Below are 19,923 nucleotides of genomic sequence, written 5' to 3' on the forward strand. Positions count from 1 at the left end.
AGCAGACCTGAAGCCTGACTGAGTTCTATGTTTCATCCATGAAGGCAGCTGGTCATGCTGGCTGGTGTAAAGGGAGACGACTCGGAACACTGTTGGTGCAGAAGGGAGCACCAGTCTAGTCAGAACAGACTTTCTCAACTCACTTATGTCCCAACTCACAAAAAAAGAGATTTCATAAGTATTGGATTTCAACTGCTCCAGAAGATGCCTGCGTCTGGCCTGTTGGCGCTGAGAGGGGGTTGCACTGTTCAATTTGTGTTGACATTCCTGTTTGAATTATTTGAATCATTCTGCAACCTTATCTTATCTGAAAATCAACTTCAAAATAAACAAGCATTAATTATTGTGCATCAAACACTGGGTAGGTAGTTATGTACTGTATTTGTGGATGTTACATGGGATTGGTCAATGAGTAAACTGATTTATGAAATCATTATTAAGTCATATGTTTGTTAAAGAAATAACCCAAATTAAAGAGGACCAACAAAGATTTGTTCAGAAACATCAGACAATTTGGTGGCAGACTTGGCCCACAGTGTTTAGCATCCCTCTTACCTTATGTCTGACTCTCTTGACTCTGAAAGGTCTTGGACAGCAAGGAGCCATCTTGGCTCGGGTTTGGTCTTCGCTCACTTTTCATCAGTCTGTCTACCGTCTGAGTTTAACGTCTTTGGCAGGCAGGAAGCAGAGTTTGCATCACTCCTCTAGTGCCACTGCCCAGCAGTCTGGCACAGTGTCTGGACAAATGATTGTGATAAGTTCAGGATCATTGTTCTGGCAGCAGATCTCAACCAGATGAAGGATTTCACCCATCATTTATAGTATATTTGTTTATATCAGGACAACATGACAAACACTTTCTCAAATCATTTGTTGACAGAGACAGGGCAAATAAAAATAATTTAGATCCCGCATCTAGATACACCATTTGTGTTCTTATCTGCTTCTCTTTCTGCATTTGTCTGGCCCACAACACTGAATCTCTGCAGACCTCCTTCTCCTCCCTGCAGCTCTAGCTGTTAATCTGAGCTTCAGTTCTGTTGAAAGATAATAAAGATGTTGTCTCAGCTTTGTTTTCCCGTCAGCTGTCCAAGGAAGCTCCTGGTGGAGCCACCTGTGGTGATCTAAGATCTGGTGCCTTGCAATCTAACATATGTGAGGAGTGTATGCACGTGAGTTCTTCATCAAATGCAAACAAGCAAGCCAAACATTACGAACCTGCCTCAGCTCCCCAGCTTGCAGCGTCTCACGTTCACATGCACTGCCACTGACTCAGATAGAGTGAACTAATGGAAGCGATGAAACACTGCAGAGCATCTTACTGAAAACCTGATGTGTGATACGATGTCAATTCCATCATGTTTGTCTGTAGGTGAGGCTCTGGCACCTGTTGTAGCCATCACCTTCCCTGCCACCATAGCTCCACATATGACACAACTACATTACATTTCTTACAGATTAACCCTGTGATTATTTCTCTTATTAAATTTCTAAAACATCTCTGCTACACATCTCTGCAGGCAATACGCATGTGTTTCTGTGTGATAGATTTACAGAGCAAGAAAGACACTTTGCATTTGTGCGTGTATGTGTGTGCGCATTCCTTTCAAATTGACCTCATACACTTCTAGCTGCCTTTAAGTGTATGTGTGTTCAGGGTGTGTGCCTTCTGTAGCGCAGATCCTGTGTGCTTCTCTCCCCTGTAGCCATAGTCATGTTAATTTAAGCTGCTCATTCTACATCTGGTGGACAATTTGCAGTGCAAGTCACTGGCAAATGTCCTCATTCATTTGTTTTCAGTTGTAGCACTGCTGTCCTCAGTGCCCACTAGGATGCAAGAGATCACATTTAGTGTAGGCTATGCGTGCAGTGACTGCAACCCTCAGTCCTCATGGTTGCTTGCAGTGTAGTTTTTGACGCATTTTGGTATTTTCAACTCAATTCTACAGTTACTGTCAATTAATAACATCTACTTAACGCCCAAAGTATAAATAGAAATGGCCAGTTAACATCATTTTCATAGGAAATAATGCTTTTTAGGTAGGGAAACAGGGGGAAAAGTTCTATTAATGGTTTTATAACACCCTCTAGTGGGCAAAAAGAAAATGACGGAGGAGAATAGGGCAGATTTTAGTATCAAAAGTTTTATGAACCGATGTTAAGATTGTGTTTACCTCATGTTGTGACTGTGTTTCCACATTAAACAGCAAGATGGGGTGGACAGGTGTTCGGCCAAGGTGTCAGTGAGTGTTGCAAAGAGACAGATGCACACATCTCAACAATGCTGCATTAAATATGCAAGGAGTATGCAGCAATGGCATTCCGCTACGGTCACATTTTCACAGTTTAATCAAATTTACCATTATTGTGAGGCTTAAATTAACACCAAAGTTTACAACCTGCTGTTGAATATTTCCCCAGTAATACATACACACTCCGAGCTATCATTACGGCTTCATGACACATGAGCTGCAGTGTGCTGAAGGAAGAAAGTATCTGAGTGGAAAGAGGAACGTCATTCATAGAAAAGGAACTTGGATCCAGTAATAGATAAGAACCAAGGAAGTTAGAGTGAAGAAGGAGCTATATCTGGAAATCCAATTCAAGCCAACACTGACAGTTGGTCTACTCATGACTTATGAGTGTGATGTACAGAGGTCAAAATGACATCCTAGAGTCAAGATCTTTTCCTGTTGCAAATGAACACCTGATATGCAATCCTATACATGGTGATCTTCTGCAAAGTTAGAAGCAACACTGACACGTACTGAGGTGACTGCCAAGAGATGACGTTGTTGGACTCCAATCAGTTCCCCCAGCAGGCCACCCACTGGGTTTTCTGTTGCAGCCACTGGCTTTTCACCTCATTTCTACAGTCTAGGCTGGAGGTCTTCAAGTCATGCGAAATACATCCATCATCAGTGGACTTCCAAGTTGAGTAACTCTCTGTCTGCCATTTGGAAAGGTTTCAGGGCCCCAGAACAGCAGTCTGACTGCAAATGGCTGTATGTGGTCCTGGAAAAGGTAACAGAATCAAAGCAGTGAGGTGGTTTCATTAGTGTTCTGTTTTAGTCAGAGGGAAACACCCTGTTATGTTTATCAGCCAGCAACAATATTCCTCATCTTGCATACTATTAATCAGGTTTGAAACACACTATACACAGTAGCTCATCCCTGGCCATGGCTACTTTTCTTAACTTTTTAATGCAACTCGTTTTGACTGGCTTGTTAGTTGTTGAGTAACTGCATTTGTTTCTGTTTTCAAAGTGACATTTTCATATTGCTGCATGCTCTTAAAAGTTATCTAGTGTTGCACTAAGTTAAAATGAAGGTTGTTAATTATGGCGTATTTGATGCAGGATCATTTTATTATTGCCCAAATCTCAATCCAGCCATGTTTTGTAATCAATCTGTCCTCAAACAGCCCAAATGGATTTAGTGAACACAAATTTTCCAAAGTATTAACAGAGCTTGAGTTGATCCGTTTGTACCAACTTGTTCAGATACATTATTGAAGTCTCAGTTAACCACCAACGTGGGCTTAATTCTAAATATCATACTTTTAGTATGTACTGCAGCTGCCCTTACACATTTTTTACTATTGCATGTGAAGATTGTGGTCCAGAAATAGCCAGAAAATTTTGCAGTATTTGCATACTGCAAAATCTGACCGGAGTAGGACAGCCTGGTATTTTTGGCATACTGCATATGACACACTACGTATCAGAACTATTAAATCTTTTAATGGCATACTAAATAGTAAGCTGGTATAAGAATTTGAACGCAGAGAACCAAGTCAATAGAGCTCTGTGCATGAGCAAAGAATATAAAAATGTCCAACTTATACACTGCATTTTTACAAGAAGTAAACTGTAATATATCTAGAAGCTTTAAAGGAAGGGTAAAAAATTAAATAGTTTGGCTTTAATGATTCATATCAGCCCAAATGCTTATGTGCTCAGTGGGAGCCTTTGAAATTGACTTTTCAAAAATTGTTATGGCAATTTAAAACAAGCGTAAGGGAGGATTTGTTTCTGTAGCAAAAAGATTAATATTGACCCCGTCTATTTTACAACCCAGCTCCACTAGCTATTAGCAGCTGAGATTCTCTGCTACGGACCAGACGATTGCATTAAAGTCCACCAAACACAATCAACAGAAGGACAAAATTAAATACAACACTTTTATGAACGAAAAAAGACATTTGAGTTACAGATAATGTAGGCTGAAACATCATACATTAACTTTTAGATTTAGATTTTTATAATCAATAGACTGTGAACACATACACACTCCTGGGGCATTTATTACCACTATCAACAATCACACAAGTCAAAAACTATAAACAAAAAAGCACCGGTTGAAATATTAAAAAAAAGTCTAACAAGCATGGATAATCAGAATGGGACATTTACTTTAAAAACTGTTTCAGACACACTGGATACAGAGACTGATGTTAGGTCCATCAACCCAGATGTCTTTAAAACATCTGAATTTACACACAGAACTCTGATGTGATTCTCCACCACAGACCAACATGCATTTACAACACATCTTGGCAAGCAGTGTTATATAAACAAGGTAGGTTGGTCTGAACGATAAATGCAAGGCAGGAGATCACTACATCACACACAAAAACAAACAAGAGAAGCGACCAGAAAAATAAACATCTCCATCAAAATTGGATTGGAGTCGTCAAAAAAGAATTCCTATTTTTTTATTATTATTATTTACAAAACAAGACGGTCACATCCTTCCTGATATGACACAGTTCTACTATTGTCTTCAGACAGACATCAGTAGCGTCGGCCAAAAGCTCCACCCTGCAACCCGCTGCCCTGCATCAGCTGGTTCTGTCTGTTGAGAGCTCCGGACAGTGACTGAGACGTTCCTGCATTCATGTAGCTTCCACGGCTGGTGACAACAACAAAAAACAGACACACAATGATCAATACTGTTCCAACAATTAGAGCTGGCTGCTCTTGTGAGGTGAAAGTTTAAAAAAAAAAGATTGAGAACATCAAAAATATGGCATAAATCCAGCTAATATTCACTACTCACCTTGCCATTCCTCCACGCGCCATGTGGCTCTGGCCTGGGATGGCACCGTCTCTACCTGAAAAGAAGAAGAAAAAAAATTAGAGGCGTGGACCAGAGCAGCTCTATGTCTATATTGCCGTTAAGTAGGATACCAACTAATTCCTGGACTTGTATTCCTGCTACTATAATTGTACAATCTGCCACTCCAATCCTCAGAAGGTAAAACTACTTTACTTCAAAATGTACATAATGGTACCACGAAAACAGTTGGTGTGAATAGTAGCGGTCATTACAAACAAACAAACAATAAAGCACAAGTAACAACATACGTACTTTGCCATGTTCTGTCTCCATCTAGCTTCCGGCTAGAGTCCCAGTCTCGACCTCCTTCCCTAAAAGACAAACATTAACTTTTTTTCCCTTTCAGAAAAAATGTCAGCTCTGGACACTATTTAGAAAACTGTAGCCAGTTCCAGCTCAGTTGGGTGCTCACCTGGGGTTAATGCGTTTGTCATAGCTTCCACTCCAGTCGCGGCCCTCTCTGCCATGTCTGTCGGATCGGTCTGAGAAGTGCTGAAAGAAAAAACACAAGAAAGTTAAAATTCACTTGTTACATGTTCCTGGACATTGTAACAAGGGAGTTTATACATCGTTACTATATAACTGGTATACGAGTCAGTCACACACCACTACCATGACGATTTAGTTCTGTGCCCTGTTCCTCCCATCATAAGGATGCATGCCTCAACAGTAAAAGTGTGCAAGTTGCGTCTAAACTTCAGTGACAGACAAGGGTCAACAACTCTTACCGGACCATCTCTGTCTGCAGCAACGTTACGAGTGCTGTCCCGCCTGTCCATCATCATGTCGTCTTGGTAACGGCCCCGGTCTCTGTGGTCAAAGTCCTGATAACGGTCCTGACGGCCAAAGTCTGAACGGCTATAACGATCATCAAGGGCCATGCGCTTTTCAGGCCAGTCATCTTTCCTAAAAGAGGAGTCGGAAAAAAAACACATCCAGAATGAAGTATATCCACTGGGCTGCTCTGTGTCCAAATGATATACACAGTACATACTGAAGTACTGAAGCTCTCACCCTTGTTATTAATAATATAAGTTTATGATTCTATTTGGCGACCTTTTACTTACAAAAGACTCAAGATCTTAAGCACTTTAATAAGATGCCAATATTTAAATTAATGGGACGCTAACTTAAATAAACCTTTGCCAAGCAATACTTGTATTTATCGATCACGTCCGTGATCTTTTTACCTGCCATCCACGTCATAAGGCCTCTTAACAGAGCGACGGTCCTGTTCGTAACGCAGCTGCTCCTGCTGTCGTCGCAGCTCATCCCGCTCCCTGAGGATCCTTTCCTGCTCGCGCCGCCTCTCGTACTCTATACGAAGCCTTTCCCGCTCCAAGAACTGGCGCTCCATGCGGTCTGCGTCGAGGCGCTGCTTCTCAGCCTGGGAGTCAAAACATTCATGGGTTCAGTGAGATTATCAACACTAGACCAGTGAGAAGATTGGTATATGAATAGGGTAGAAAAATGTGTAATAAATACAAGGAGGCATACTATTTAGTATTTCTATTGCGGTTTTCAACAAGTTAAGATATGCACCAGAGAAAAATTGAATGCAGGAAATGTGGGGAGAAACGTTTAAAGCAGAGCAGAGAGAGAAAGAAATCCCCTGTTGGAATAAGTAATACCTCCAGCCAGTTTCTCTTCCGGATCAAGTGTTTCCTCTCCTCTTTTTCTCGGAACAGACGGATTCGCTCGCGCTCACCACGTTCGGGACGGTTGTCTCTGTCCCGGCTACTGAAAGAAAATGGAAATGATAAATCAATAAGCACCCATGTGTACGGTTTTGGAAGTACTGTATATGCTGTAAATATAGGTTAATAGTGTCCAGTGTAAAATCATATTGTACAAACTGCTACATTTTCTCCAGCCTTCAACAAGAAAGAATCTTTTCATTTTACAAGAAAAGTAGGGATGTTGTAAAAATAAATTGTAAAACACATTAAAGATCTGTAGCCCTATCAAAACAAAAAGCAGGGATTTGGACAACTACAATGTATGAATGTGCAAAACACGTAGCAATTATATAACTGGGACGATTCCTTTTATTACTGGAGGAGCAGGTGCTTCGGGCCGCTGGCTTTTTCAGCTATTGTGCAGTGGTGCCTTTCGCAGTTATCATGAGCCTCTAGAAGGTTGTACCTGAACGATGTCGTTAATGTAGTCTATAAGGAGGATGTGCTGAAATAAGATCAACATGGGTATTAATAAAGCCTATATCTATCCAGATTGGCATAACACTGAAAATTAAAAATTCTCAACCACTGTATGACTAATTCAATTAAATGACAGCAGACGTTTGCCTGGTACAATAACAAATTTCAGATTGGCCGCGGATTCCATATATAGAGGTTTACTCTTCAAGAGAAGTTCAAGAAGTTATTGAATGAAACTAACTTCAGTTGGTAGAGTAACAGCGTGTTAGACGGAGCCGCTGGACCTGGACCAGAGATGTGACCCATGGCCAGAATATCATAGTTCATAAAAATGCAGGCGGTGTTGATACAGACATTTCGTACACACATCGTGTGCTTCCGCCATTCGACCCGCGCTGGACCCGTTCATAATGAGTCAGCCGTCTCTCTGTGAGTAGCGTCCATCACACTCGCAGTTATAAACAGACTATGTGACGATAAAAATTTGTTTTGACAAAAAAATAATAATAATAATAAAAAAAAGATAAATCGTGAGAATAATCGAGATCAAAATTTTGATCACAATAAATCTTGATTATCATTTTGCTTTATCAGTTTTAATTCTTCTTAGTCCTTTTTGCAGGTGTAAATAGAGGTTTTTAAAGGACTGGAAATTATGGAGTGTTATTTGTTGTTTAATTGTTTTTAATTACTATTTTCTTTCTGATGTTTTATTTTCTTTACATGTTCAAAATAAAGATATCAATCAATCAAAGCTCCGATGAGCCAATCTGGAATCTTTACCATCCCTTTCTTTGCTTTGGCCGCCCAGAGAATTTGGCTCACCCACACGAGAGAGAGACATCACGCCTTTCAAACGAGCAAAGTGGCAGTTGGTCAAGGCCACACCCCCAGCCTCCACCAAGCATACAGTAGTGTGAACGCACTGTGCACGAGCCTATGCACATTTTACTAATGCGCTGCCATTTAAACGACATGGGTGCTGGACGGTAAAATTGACAACCGCGCCGGTCTTAATCTAGCAAAAACATTTGCGTGGGGATTTGCGCTGTACTGGGTAAAAGATACAGCTTGATTTATGGTTGCGTGGAGGCTGCACACAGAGAGCTTACATATGCTACGGCGGTCGAGCACTGCTTCCTATTATTTTATTAAGCCCTTTGGTGGGGTCAGATTTTGGTTTCTGGACCCCCCCTCGCATGATCCTTACTTGCATCTGCGTCTTTCCACCTCTCTGACCTCCCGCTCTCGTTGTCTCTGTCTCTCCCTCTCCCTCTGCTCCTTGATCTGGTCAAACGACAGGATGTCTTTCGCCTCCTTACTGGATGACTTGCGGTCCCGACTCTTTGTGTCCTGCAGAAAGGAGAAAAGGAAAGAAAACGTTAAATAAATAAAATGTCAAGAAGAGTGTCCAAATATCAAAATAAAAAATCTGGCCAGCAGATTTGAATGAAAGTCTTGTCCATCCTCCATATTAATTGGAACCTTGTATGCTGACATCCAACACTCTTGATTTTAGTGCCATCTTGTAAAGAAATGTTTACTCACTCTTTCCTTGCTTTTGGTTTTGACACTGATGACAGGCTCTCCTTTGGACTTGTCCATAACTACAGTCCTCTCATTTCGCGCTGTCAAACAAACACAATTTACAATGCCAAAAATAAAAGTCAACGTTTCAGAGGTGCCCATTTTGGCAGCATTCACTTTGTGTACAAACTCAAAATAATCCCACAATTTCTCACCTTTGCCATCTTTTCCTTCTCCCTCAGCCTTCTCATCAGATCTGCAGAAAATATAAACAGTGTGAGCTGTATCAATAAAACATTTAAACAGTTACTTTTCTCCCATTTAGTTGAAAAATTAGACACACTGAAGGCTCGTCGCGCTGTCGTTGTAGGTTAGCACTGCGGCATGCCACGCTCAAAATGTATGCACCCATGATATTTGAAAGACCACCAGAGCAAACAGCCAAGCTGGAGGGGAAATATTTAGTAAGTGGCTTTATGCGAACATGCGGCAGCTTGTGAGCGGTCTTACTTGGAGTCGGTGGATTGTCTTCTGTCACTGGCAGACTTCTTGGGGTCATTCTTGTCCGCTGGCTTCTTCCCAGCGGGCTCATTTTTAGCCTACATGTTTTAAAACGGAAATGTGTCCGTTACTGAAATTTTAAACTGATCATAACCATACAATAAAAATGAACAATAACTTCTTTTGTAGGTATCTAAATACTTTCTCTTCAAATGAAGTAATTTTTGTCCTAAAAGATATCGCAATATTTAACAAAATGATAAATTATCAAATGTAGCAATCACTTAAGTGTTACCGTGTCTATTACCGTGTCTAGTACAGGCTACACAACAGACTTGAAAGATGACATTTACGAATACCAATTGGAGAGCTAAACACTAAAGATTACAACTGTACTGGAAATCAAGCTTTAGGCTTTGTTTTCTTCCCCTGTTCATATCTTAATTATCTACATGGGACCTACTGCTTAAGGAAACACATACCCTTTTATTGAGATTATAAATAGACTCATCTGGCTTGCCTAATGAGGTTTTCTTTTTCCGTACGAGGTTCTAATTAGGACTGCATGTCAAGTGTCATTACATTTGTGTCCATCGGGGTTGTAACATTTTTTTAAATTTTTTATTCTCCCATTATACCTGACAAAACTCCAACATAAATTAAATACCAGAAAATGGAGACCTGCGTACAAATGCTACAAAAGATTCCCACAGACCCATAAGGTGAAGCTGGGTGGAACCCCAATTATTGGACATGCAATGAAAGCACTACAATGAAGAGAAAATCTCTTCCTCCAACACTCACCCGCTCCACAGAGATCATCCTGCCATGCAGCTCGGTCCTGTGAAGGTCGCTGATACACTTGGTGGCCTCCTCTGTGGATGACATAGTGACAAAACCATAGCAGCGAGCGCCGGGGCTCTTGGCGTTGGTCACCACCTTCGCTCCAACAACCTGCCGGACACGGAGAGATAGAGGAGGGGAAGTCAGGACTAAGAGGTAAAGATGACCAAACAATGGGAGATGAATTGTGAAATCCTCAATTTTAGATCAAATTGAAATAAATCTGTAAATCCAAGGCCGGTTACCAATGGTGAGGGATAGTTTGCATAGACAAACCTTGCCATATTTGCTGAAGAGAGTCTTCAGATCAGTCGCTCTAGTAGTGGAAGACAGACCGCTGACCCACAGATTCCTGCTACTGCCTGCTGCAGCACTTCCAGTGGCTACACACAAACACGTAATAAATTACAGATTGTTTATCCACTGATTTTGAAAAACCAGAACAGGAAAAAACAAAACACTTCATTCACTAACCCTTTTCATCTTTTGACTCAGTCTTGTCATCTTTCTCCTCAGCGCTAGAGACAAAGAAAAAAAGCAATAAACATACAGCAGTGAGGATACCTGGTACCTCTCATTATACAGCTGTTGTACTACACGCATGTGTTTTGTGGAATAATAACTGACAGAGCTCAGCCCATCATGTACCATTATGCAGTAATTTTAACAGTGAGGGAAATGGAACTATACCTTATGGCAATACCAAGATATTACATGTTAATGGCTAAAAGTGGAATAAGAGTGTAAAGAATGACAAATGAAAACAGACAAATGCACAGAACGTTTTTACCTCCAAAAGAGCATCCAAATTTTGCTAGCACAAAGGAGCCAATGCAACAGAGATAGCCATTTTGGTTTCTAGTAGACAGAAAGCAACAAACCTCTTTTTCTGATCATCGCCCTCTACAGAAGAGGACTCTTTCACTGTGGAGGCTGAATCCGCAGCAGCTTTCTCTTCTGTCTTCTCATCCTCCTCACCCTTCTTAGACCCCATTTCTGAATCAACAGTTTCACCCACAGCACCCTGTTCGCTTACACTAACAGCCTGCAAGCTTTTGTTTTCAGCATCAAATGTCTCTTCTGGGGTATTCTGTGCGTCCCCAACCTCTTTGGCGTCAGTCTCCACAACATCCTGGTCGCCCTGCACAACTTCCCGATCGCTCTCCACATCTCCAGAGGCGGCCTTGTCGGACTTGGCACCGGTGTTGGACACAATATCTTCCCCTCCGGCGGTGGCAGCTTGCTCTTCTTCAGGGCTCGTCTCGTGGCGATCTTCGTTAAGTGGCTCAGATAAACAAGACCCGGCTACTTTGTCATTTTCTACGGATTTAACAGGAATAGAATGGCACAGAGTTTAATCACTTCTGAAACACAGCAATGGTTAACGAGGAACTGGCAAGGCCAGGATTAGGAACGTCATGACCACTGGCCTGTGCTTCTTAGAACTATGTGTTAAAACGGTGAAGTAGACCCTAACGAGAGACTGGAAGGGAACCCAAAGGCTGGGGGACAACCAAGCAGCTTGGGCGGCTAACACTTTGGCTTATTTTTCAAGTCGAACCACTTCACTGTGTTCACCTGATCCAAAGCAGACAAAGAGTTCAGTGCTGAAAAGAGCCACAAGATCAGCAGTGCAGCAGCAGATTCTCGCTGCAGTCCATCTTCTTTCAGCCTTTGACTATGCCAGTGTCCATTTGTGATGACCAGAAGACGTCTAGCTCAAGTCCAGCAATTTCATATCCAGCTGATTTCTGAGTCAGAGTCCTTAAAAAGTCGTAATAGTTGACGAGTCTTGATGGATCTTCTTTGTCTTGTTCTTTATGTGGCAACCTAGAAACACTGCAATCACCTGCAACAGCTCACACCTCCCTGACCATGACATACAATTGCTGTCAATGTGCATCTAATTGTTAACCACTTATTATATTACTGCCAGAACATAACTGGAATTGTAATCAATATTTGCCATCATAATTATTAAAGTAGTGGTTAACCAAATTTCAACACAAAGCCAGCAATCCCCTTTGGGCTTCCAGTCTCTCTTCCTGGTTGAAGCTAAACAAAAGTGTTTGCATTCCAAACTCAACACTGTAAAAAGATGCCTCCACCTTCTGAATCCACCTTTTTCTACAGTACCTGTTTCTTCGTTTGCGTCATCTGCATCTGGATCCTGAACCTAAAAGAAAAGAATGATGTATTAATAAATGTGACAGTTAGTGAAATTTGGTTTTCCTGTAGCTTCTCTAGCTTTCCATTAAAAATATTTGTAAGGAACATACCATACTGATTGATGAGCAAGTCACGTGTTCATCCGTATCCAATATCCTGGACTCATCCATCTGTTACAATAGATAAAAAAGCAGTTACATTAAAACGCCCAATACGAAATATATTTACTGAAATAAATCCAAAATGACCCCAATGCATCTTCAGATATTAAGTAAACTTTCTAAGTTGAAATACTATATTGTCTGACAATGCTAATGCCAGGATTTTCTCCTTTTAAACTTTACATTAACGGAATTTCTGTTTTGGCCCATGTGTTGGTATCAACCGCCCAGTTTGACAGCCAGTCCAGGTTGCCAGATATACCTGTAAAAACTTAAACCCAGCGCACTACAGCTGTAACGTTAGTACAGCCATGAAAGCAGCAAACAAACAGGATCAACGGAGATGGATTCGTCCCAACATAAAACCCCGGCATGTTCCTAACAGGTTTTTGCGTGACCAGAGACGTTACAAACCCCGGGTAAATACTGGAGATGTATTTATATGATGGAGACAGATAAAGCCCAAAAGAACACTGAGTTGGCTAATTTCAGGTAAGCATTAGCTTCAGGCAAAATTTATCACGGCTACTGGGGATGTGTATTTTGTCATTTCAACATTTGTGCACTCACATTGAATTATATAGCTAGAGTACCTGAGTTGGTTACCCGCAAAAACAATTGAGACGTAACCAGTAGAGTGAACCCGACAGGTCCTGGCTAACGCTAAAGCCAACCCTGCTAACAACACAGGAGGACCAGGCAGGCAGTCCACGGCTGTTCACAATGTGTAGACTGTTCAGCTGTCGTAGCCGATAACGGCGAGTTATTTTAAATCGAGAAGAGATGACCGTGAGTTTGCGATGTGTTTAGCGATTGTTCCATAATTCTATGCCAATAAAGTGTGTTAAGTTGGGTGGAGAAGACGTTACGATAACATGATATTATTAGCGGCTTTTGCAGTAATTGTGAATTGAGTGCAGAGCTGCGCATGAGCACAGGGTTTATGTCTGTCAACATAGCCAGCATCTAACATTAGCTACTCGCTGTGCTGTGAATTAATGTCTGGCTATGTGAGACAAGCATCTAGCAACATTGTTGTGAATTCTGCGGTCTCCCTCTGGCAGCCAACATGAACTTCAAGTCTGGGGAGGAGGGGCAAAGAAGACTACTCTCTCCAGTATTTTTTAATGTGTACTGCAGTAACTATTACACTGTAATTTATTTATTAAACACTAGTTGTCAGCATTAAATATTACACATTTAATAGCTAGCAGTTAAACAGACAAAAGATTAAAATGAGTAGACAAGTTTATAGTCTACTTTCTCACCTTTGGACTTCTTGCTTCATCATCTGACTCAAGAGTCCTGTTGTTATGCTCTTCATTCAACAGTGCGTCTTCGTCAGAGTGAAAATCTGCGGCTTCATCCTCCTCATCCTCAGCTGGTATACCATTGTCATTCTCGGTCTCATCCAGAACGTTCATGTCAAGGATGTCCATGTCCTGCATGTTCTCATTATAATCCTGAAGCTCCTCCTGAAAAAAAAAGAAAAAAGAATTTGCTGAAGAAGCAAGCCAAAATTAAACAGCCTTATCCAGAACTTTGCGGTCATTAAGGAGGGTACCCAATTCTGCAAATGCATCACGCTACAGTATTGCTTAAACATGGGAAAATAGGTTTAGCAAACTCACATGGCCCTCCTGGAAATCCTCCTCGATTGTGTTGTCTTCTGGTTCATCAATCTCTTGCCTTGCATCTACAGAAAATATGTTTTATTTTAGACCAATGCTGCATTTGGGTGTCTTCTGGGTATTAAGGGAAACAGTTGTAAGATTTTACAGGAGACAATCTTAATGCAATCCAATACAAGTGGAAGGTCCTATATTTCTGTATCTTAAATGGTTGTGACCGTCATGTAAGCACTGCTTGCCCCATAATCATGTCATTACCAACGTCATCTTCCCAAATGATTGTTGCCTCTATAAAACATTCTCAAAACCAATTGGACATTTTAAGACCCATAAGGTAGCTTTTGTTGCAGTCAATGATGATCCTTCTGTAGTACCATTACTCCTCGCTCCAACCTGCCCTATGAACTCTACATTGTACATTTAGCAGCCAATGGAAAATAAATACAGTGAAACATATGTTGTACTCATTTGACTGTATATTTATTCAGTTTTAGAGGGAGACTGCAGGGAACGCTTGTAAGATAAGTATAAACATGTTATACAGGAAACTCACAATCCAAATAGTTATCCATATTAAGGTTAGAAATCCATTAAGTAGGTGTAAACCAAGTTGCTGGTTTATTAGGTACACCTAGCAAAAACTAAGACAGTCTAATACGCCAACCCTGATTTAAATCCTACCATCTGTAGTTTGTGCTTGCTTGGTGTAGTTTAATTGTATAGTATTACTGTATGAATGTTATCCAACCTAACTTATCTCCAAAATCACCTTCACAACAAATCCTCTTTGAAAAATAAATCCTTAATAAAATATATGATGTTCCAAAACGATGTTCTGCACACTGGCAAACACTAATGGCTAATTTAATGGTAAGGGACATGAATGTACATTCACTGTACAAAAATAATAGGCTCTTCATGTGACAGTCTCTCAAACAATTTCCTATTTCCGTTATTAAGACTGTAACAGTGCACAGTTAGGAAATACCACGAGGCCGACTAGCGTATGCTATTTGGCAAGCAGATGAGTTCAGTTTCGTTAGAAACGGAAAGGCAGACCGTGTTTCGGATTGTACAGACATGCATAGGATTATGTTGGTGGTGTCCCCATCAATTATTATGCAACATTTACCTTTGGAAGGCCGTTTAGGTGTTACGTTAGGCTTCTTTGGGGTTGCCTCCGGAGCGACAATAATCTCGTCAGGATTCCCACCCTCTTCCTCGATTGCCTATTTGTGGCGATACGAACACATTAATAGTCTGCACGAATCACAGAGACTGCAAAGTTCGAAAAAGACGTATTAATGTATAAAAAGATACGGAAACAATAGCGGTTAGCCGTTTGGCGTTAACGTTAGCTAACTAATTAGCACACAGTCAATGGGCCTGGTAAGCTAACGTTAACGTAGCTTTACTTTGGAGTGACAGGCTAAACCCGCCAAGCCACAAAATACAGGCTTCTGTAACACTCGTATTAACCATATGCATGCATTACCTTATGTTTAATAAGTGGACAGCAATAGGATACCTCTTTCAGACGCTGTGACAGCACGCTCTTGACGCCCGTGGTGTCCAGGTTTCGTTTCTTCAGTTCGGCCTTCAGATCGATCACTCTCAGCTCCGACAGTTTGCGGACCTCTGTACCCTCCAGAATCTTCACATCGGCGGATGGGTCAGCCATCGTCTTGTCCTTAAAATTTCTCCTCAGCTTGGAATAAACCTTTAACGCAATGTATTCTACTGATGCTGCACCAGCTACGAGTGGAAGCAGCTGGCTTGCAAAACTGCTACAAAATGGAGGCCGTGGTGTTGAGCCAGTCGACGTTACTGCGCATGCGCGGTAAAGATAGTGAAGAGAAGAAATCCTGTTATTACATCCATGGAGAAAGACTCCTCTTGAAATCGGAGGGAAAACACCAGAAATCACTCATTCAGTAATAAACTCTCTTTAAACATCCATTATTAAAACAGGAAAAACAAGAAACATTGCCACGAATCCCTTTGGACGTGTACCAATTATGGATTTATTATTAAGAGTAAGGTTAAAAATGCGTGTGAAATAAAAAGTTACAAAAAACTGAATACAAACAACAGTTTAATATAATCTTACGGATGTTTTATTATTCCTCCATTACAATCACATATGAAACTTGATCTGCAGTGTGTTTACTTTTTCAATGCATTATAATGCAACAAATTCTTATAAAAATCTTTATAAAACATTACAAAAGCTTAATACATAGTAAAGACTGTGGTAAGATCTGACCACATTTAGTGACCTAAGGTCTGGGGCTGCTGTACAGAAACAGAAATTCACAGGCTTTTCTTACCACCTTTTCACTTTTCTTAAGAAATGTGCCCTGGTTTATCTTCTTTCTTGGTCAAATCATACAATTTATACTGTTTAGTGAGAATGAAAATTGTACACGTCACTAAATTTGTAGTTTGTGTCATTTACGTGGCTGTGGGGCAAGCTTTTGTTGGCAACTAGAGGTTGATGGGCATCAAATAATTCAGGACTCTCCGTCTCCTCTGCAATATTGGCACGTCTGGATGAAATTGGAGAGTCAGTAGTGGAGGATTCTCTGCTAGTTTTTGCATATGTCCACGCACATGAGGCTGAACCAACAGAGGCAAAGGAGGAGCCCTCATGAACGTTGAAGGAGTCAAGGCTGAGGGACGAGGAGGCAGAGCAGGCGCGAGGCGCTCGTGGCTCATGCAGGTTGAGTTTAGAGACCAGTGGTTTACCAACTGTCACTGGTTTCCTTTCCTGTATTTCGTCATCCATGTTGGAATAGGTGTAATGAAGGCAGATGGTGAATGTGAGCTCCCTCTATGAAAACAGTAAAGAGCAAAGATTTTATTTTTTTAACTTACTTATAGACATTACGCTTAAACTGGTCAATAGAGCAATGTAACACAACTGTTAACTGTAGACTTAATGCCATCTTTTTCAATTTAAAATGGTGGTGTAGTCTTATTCTTGACTGTGAAAAGTACTAGTTTGTCTCAGTGGGCACATTTACATTTACCAGTTTTCTCCTAGGACAGAAAAAGAAGAAGTAATTATGGGAACAATAACAAAGGTCTGACCCTGAGTCTCTGCAGACATCGAATGCGTGTGTACAGACTGGGGTCCTCCATTGAAGGAAGATCTTCCTTGATTAATAATAAACTGCCGGCTTCAAGCAGAGTCTCCTGGTTACTCTGTTTCAGATCAATGTCCACATCCTGCCAAAGTAACATACAGTAGATGTTTGCTTCAAGTATCCATAATCACATATTAATTCCCACTTAAAATATAGTGTTTTTGAAACACTGAAGTAATCAAGATCACAAGCAGGATAACTCATCACAGGCCAGAACAAAATGTCTTTTTGTGTCTTTGAAATCTCAAATCATAATGTGTTTTATTAGCGAACAAACCTCAGGGAAATCAGTAAGCTGAGCACAGCAGGATACTATTTCTTTGGGCTTCTCAAGTATCCGAGTGTAGATGACCATGACGTTGGAGAACTCTGCAGCAAACCCAAGCTGAACCTTTACTCCACAGTCAAACTCCAGGCAATGGCTCTTTGGCAGGACTATGAAGAAAGACCTTTGAATTTAGGTATACTTTACTCTATAACTATACAATACAATAACTGTGACTATATGACAACACAATATTAAATAAGTACCGTGAGCGACAGTCCACTGCAGGTTTCGGGCTGAATGGGATGCAGAGCACTCAGAGGTTTGTATCTGGTCGCTGAGGGAACGCCGCTCAGAAAGATTACTGCGTAGCTCCAGAGCCTGCCTCCCTCGTGTGATCTCACATCGACCCATGTCTGGTAAGGGTAAATGGATTACAAAAATAGGCGTGTACGATTCCAAAAATGTCACGATTCAATTCAATATCTATTTTCGATAAAAAAAACGATTCTTGATTAAAAAAACTATTTACAGTGTGTAAATGTAGTTACTTTTCCCATGTATGTACAGTGTGTATATGTATGTTTGTACAGTATGTATGTATTTACTGTATGTATGTATAAGATAAGATAAGACAAACCTTTACTGTCTCCTGTAGGAGAAATTTGTCTTGGGCATCCAAGAGAAACAAATGGCGACACATTTCGCATACACACACAATAAGCATACAGTTAACCTACACAGAACATATTTCTATGTACTATCCCATTATGCATGTGGATTTGTTTGTTCTTCGTTATTTTAACATCCTGTTATGATGTATCTGTATGTTGTGTGTGATGTCTGTAAGCTAACCCTAACCCAAAGAGTGTAGTCACAACAAGTGGGTTTCATCATCTGTCAATGCTATAATATAGTGGTATGTGGCCAGATCTGCTCAAACATGCTCAAAAAGTTTAACCCACAAAGAGCAGCAGAGCAACATTTTTTGTCATATGCATTACGCTATTACGAAGTATATATCCAATATAAAAATTTTCACAGAGAAACTGAAGCAAACAATGGTTTTAAGTACTTATACCGTTAAACACAATGTGTCCCGCACATTCTTGTGCACCAGATGAGAAAAAAAGAACTGTATTTATTTTTTGTCATCGTAGCAACTGGTACCAATGCTTTGCAATAGGTGGTTAAAGCTTTCATAGCAGGAAAATCACAGGGGTAATGATGGCTCTGCTCTATCTAGGTGTGTCAGTGACCCGTGTCATTGAGCCAACACACACAATACAAGAGCCTTCAAGAGTGAAACATTTTAAACTACTACACTTTAATGTATATCTGTGACTGTGATGGATGAATGAAATTGGTTTGAAGTATGGCTTTTATCTCATTTAGTATAGGAAATCCTAAATCTGCAATTTGCACAGGCCCTTTAGTAGCCCATATGTTTACTGTATATTTGTCTTTTAATTGTTTTTTAACCCTGTGCTTGTCGTTGTATCTGTAACTCTTGCAGCTAAGTTGCTCAGTGTCCAATGCAAATTTCTCCTTAGGGAGACCAGTAAAAGTACTTTGACTTTGAATAACAACACCACAGTGGTTGGTCAGGTAAAGTGATGATTACAGCTGTCAGCTTTCAGTGCAGTTTTAATGATACAGTAATATCAGATATAAGATTTAAGTTAATCACGGACAGTAAGCAGATGCAGAAGTGATCAGGCAAAAGTGTCTAATAATCAAAATACAATCATAACAGAATCAAGCAAGAACACAAGCGAAATAAAGGGCCATCTGACCTAATGACTTTGGCTACCTAGGATCATCTCAAACATGAAAATATCAGGTGTATTCAAACTTCCCATGCAACATAAAAGGTTTAGATCTCACACTTCACGTGTGCTCCACGTACCTTCAGCCACTCGGTCTAACATGACTGTGACCTTCTCATCTACACAAACTCGGCGTTTGAGGAAGTTTATGAAGATGCCATTTGACACGTCTTCCCTCTTCACTTCATATGCTTCAGCATCTACGCATCTAAACACAACAAGGAACACATAAGTGACACCTTTTATACTAATAGGGAGAATAATTCATAACATGTTTATGATATCACCTGTAACACCTAATAAAGTGAATTAAGATGTAGTTTGAAAGTGAAGAAAATCAGCAAACTTACGTGGCATATCCAAACACTATATTTGCTGTCACCTTGAGCAGTCCTGGTTGAACAATGATGTCATCATTTAGGTTTCTAAAAAAAAAATCATTAGAAGCATAAATATGTGCAGCAGATGATCTAACCTCAATTTCTCCATCTCTCCATCTTCGACCGCTTATCCGGTATCGGGTCGCGGGGGCAGCAGCTCCAGCAGGGGACCCCAAACTTCCCTTTCC

The 19,923-nt window shown here is 40.6% G+C and overlaps 2 protein-coding genes across 2 annotated transcripts in view; both read right to left on the reverse strand.

The window, feature by feature from the left end:
- Positions 1 to 4,165: 4,165 nt before the first annotated feature.
- Positions 4,166 to 15,936, reverse strand: safb (scaffold attachment factor B). Its single transcript, XM_034882464.1, has 21 exons — positions 15,641 to 15,936; positions 15,245 to 15,341; positions 14,113 to 14,177; positions 13,750 to 13,956; positions 12,431 to 12,490; positions 12,288 to 12,327; positions 11,033 to 11,471; positions 10,626 to 10,669; positions 10,428 to 10,534; positions 10,113 to 10,262; positions 9,318 to 9,406; positions 9,023 to 9,063; positions 8,829 to 8,908; positions 8,491 to 8,633; positions 6,753 to 6,861; positions 6,312 to 6,508; positions 5,850 to 6,027; positions 5,534 to 5,613; positions 5,374 to 5,432; positions 5,062 to 5,116; positions 4,166 to 4,914 (listed from the first exon to the last, which is right to left on the reverse strand). The coding sequence occupies exons 1-21, from the start codon at positions 15,791 to 15,793 to the stop codon at positions 4,797 to 4,799; spliced, it is 2,511 nt and encodes an 836-aa protein (XP_034738355.1). The 5' UTR covers positions 15,794 to 15,936; the 3' UTR covers positions 4,166 to 4,796.
- A 270-nt stretch (positions 15,937 to 16,206) lies between these two features.
- Positions 16,207 to 19,923, reverse strand: part of malt2 (MALT paracaspase 2) — a 9,249-nt gene continuing 5,532 nt past the window's right edge. The window contains exons 11-16 of the mRNA XM_034882413.1: positions 19,706 to 19,830; positions 19,436 to 19,563; positions 17,793 to 17,942; positions 17,539 to 17,696; positions 17,206 to 17,343; positions 16,207 to 16,945 (exon numbers count right to left, since the gene is read on the reverse strand). Of these exons, the coding sequence (XP_034738304.1) occupies positions 16,517 to 16,945; positions 17,206 to 17,343; positions 17,539 to 17,696; positions 17,793 to 17,942; positions 19,436 to 19,563; positions 19,706 to 19,830 (1,128 nt within the window). The 3' untranslated portion in view covers positions 16,207 to 16,516. The remainder of the gene's footprint in view (positions 16,946 to 17,205; positions 17,344 to 17,538; positions 17,697 to 17,792; positions 17,943 to 19,435; positions 19,564 to 19,705; positions 19,831 to 19,923) is intronic.

The sequence above is a fragment of the Etheostoma cragini genome, chromosome 9 (assembly GCF_013103735.1).
Source record: "Etheostoma cragini isolate CJK2018 chromosome 9, CSU_Ecrag_1.0, whole genome shotgun sequence".
NCBI classification, from domain to species: Eukaryota; Metazoa; Chordata; class Actinopteri; order Perciformes; family Percidae; genus Etheostoma; species Etheostoma cragini.

Excerpts from the sequence above, each read along its gene's own strand:
- safb (XM_034882464.1), bottom strand. The coding sequence starts at position 15,793 with ATGGCTGACCCATCCGCCGATGTGAAGATTCTGGAGGGTACAGAGGTC. Across the intron at positions 10,263-10,427 it reads TCTTCAGCAAATATGGCAAG|GTTGTTGGAGCGAAGGTGGT; the intron begins GTTTGTCTATGC and ends CGTGTCCGGCAG. Across the intron at positions 4,915-5,061 it reads GCGCGTGGAGGAATGGCAAG|CCGTGGAAGCTACATGAATG; the intron begins GTGAGTAGTGAA and ends TGTTGTCACCAG.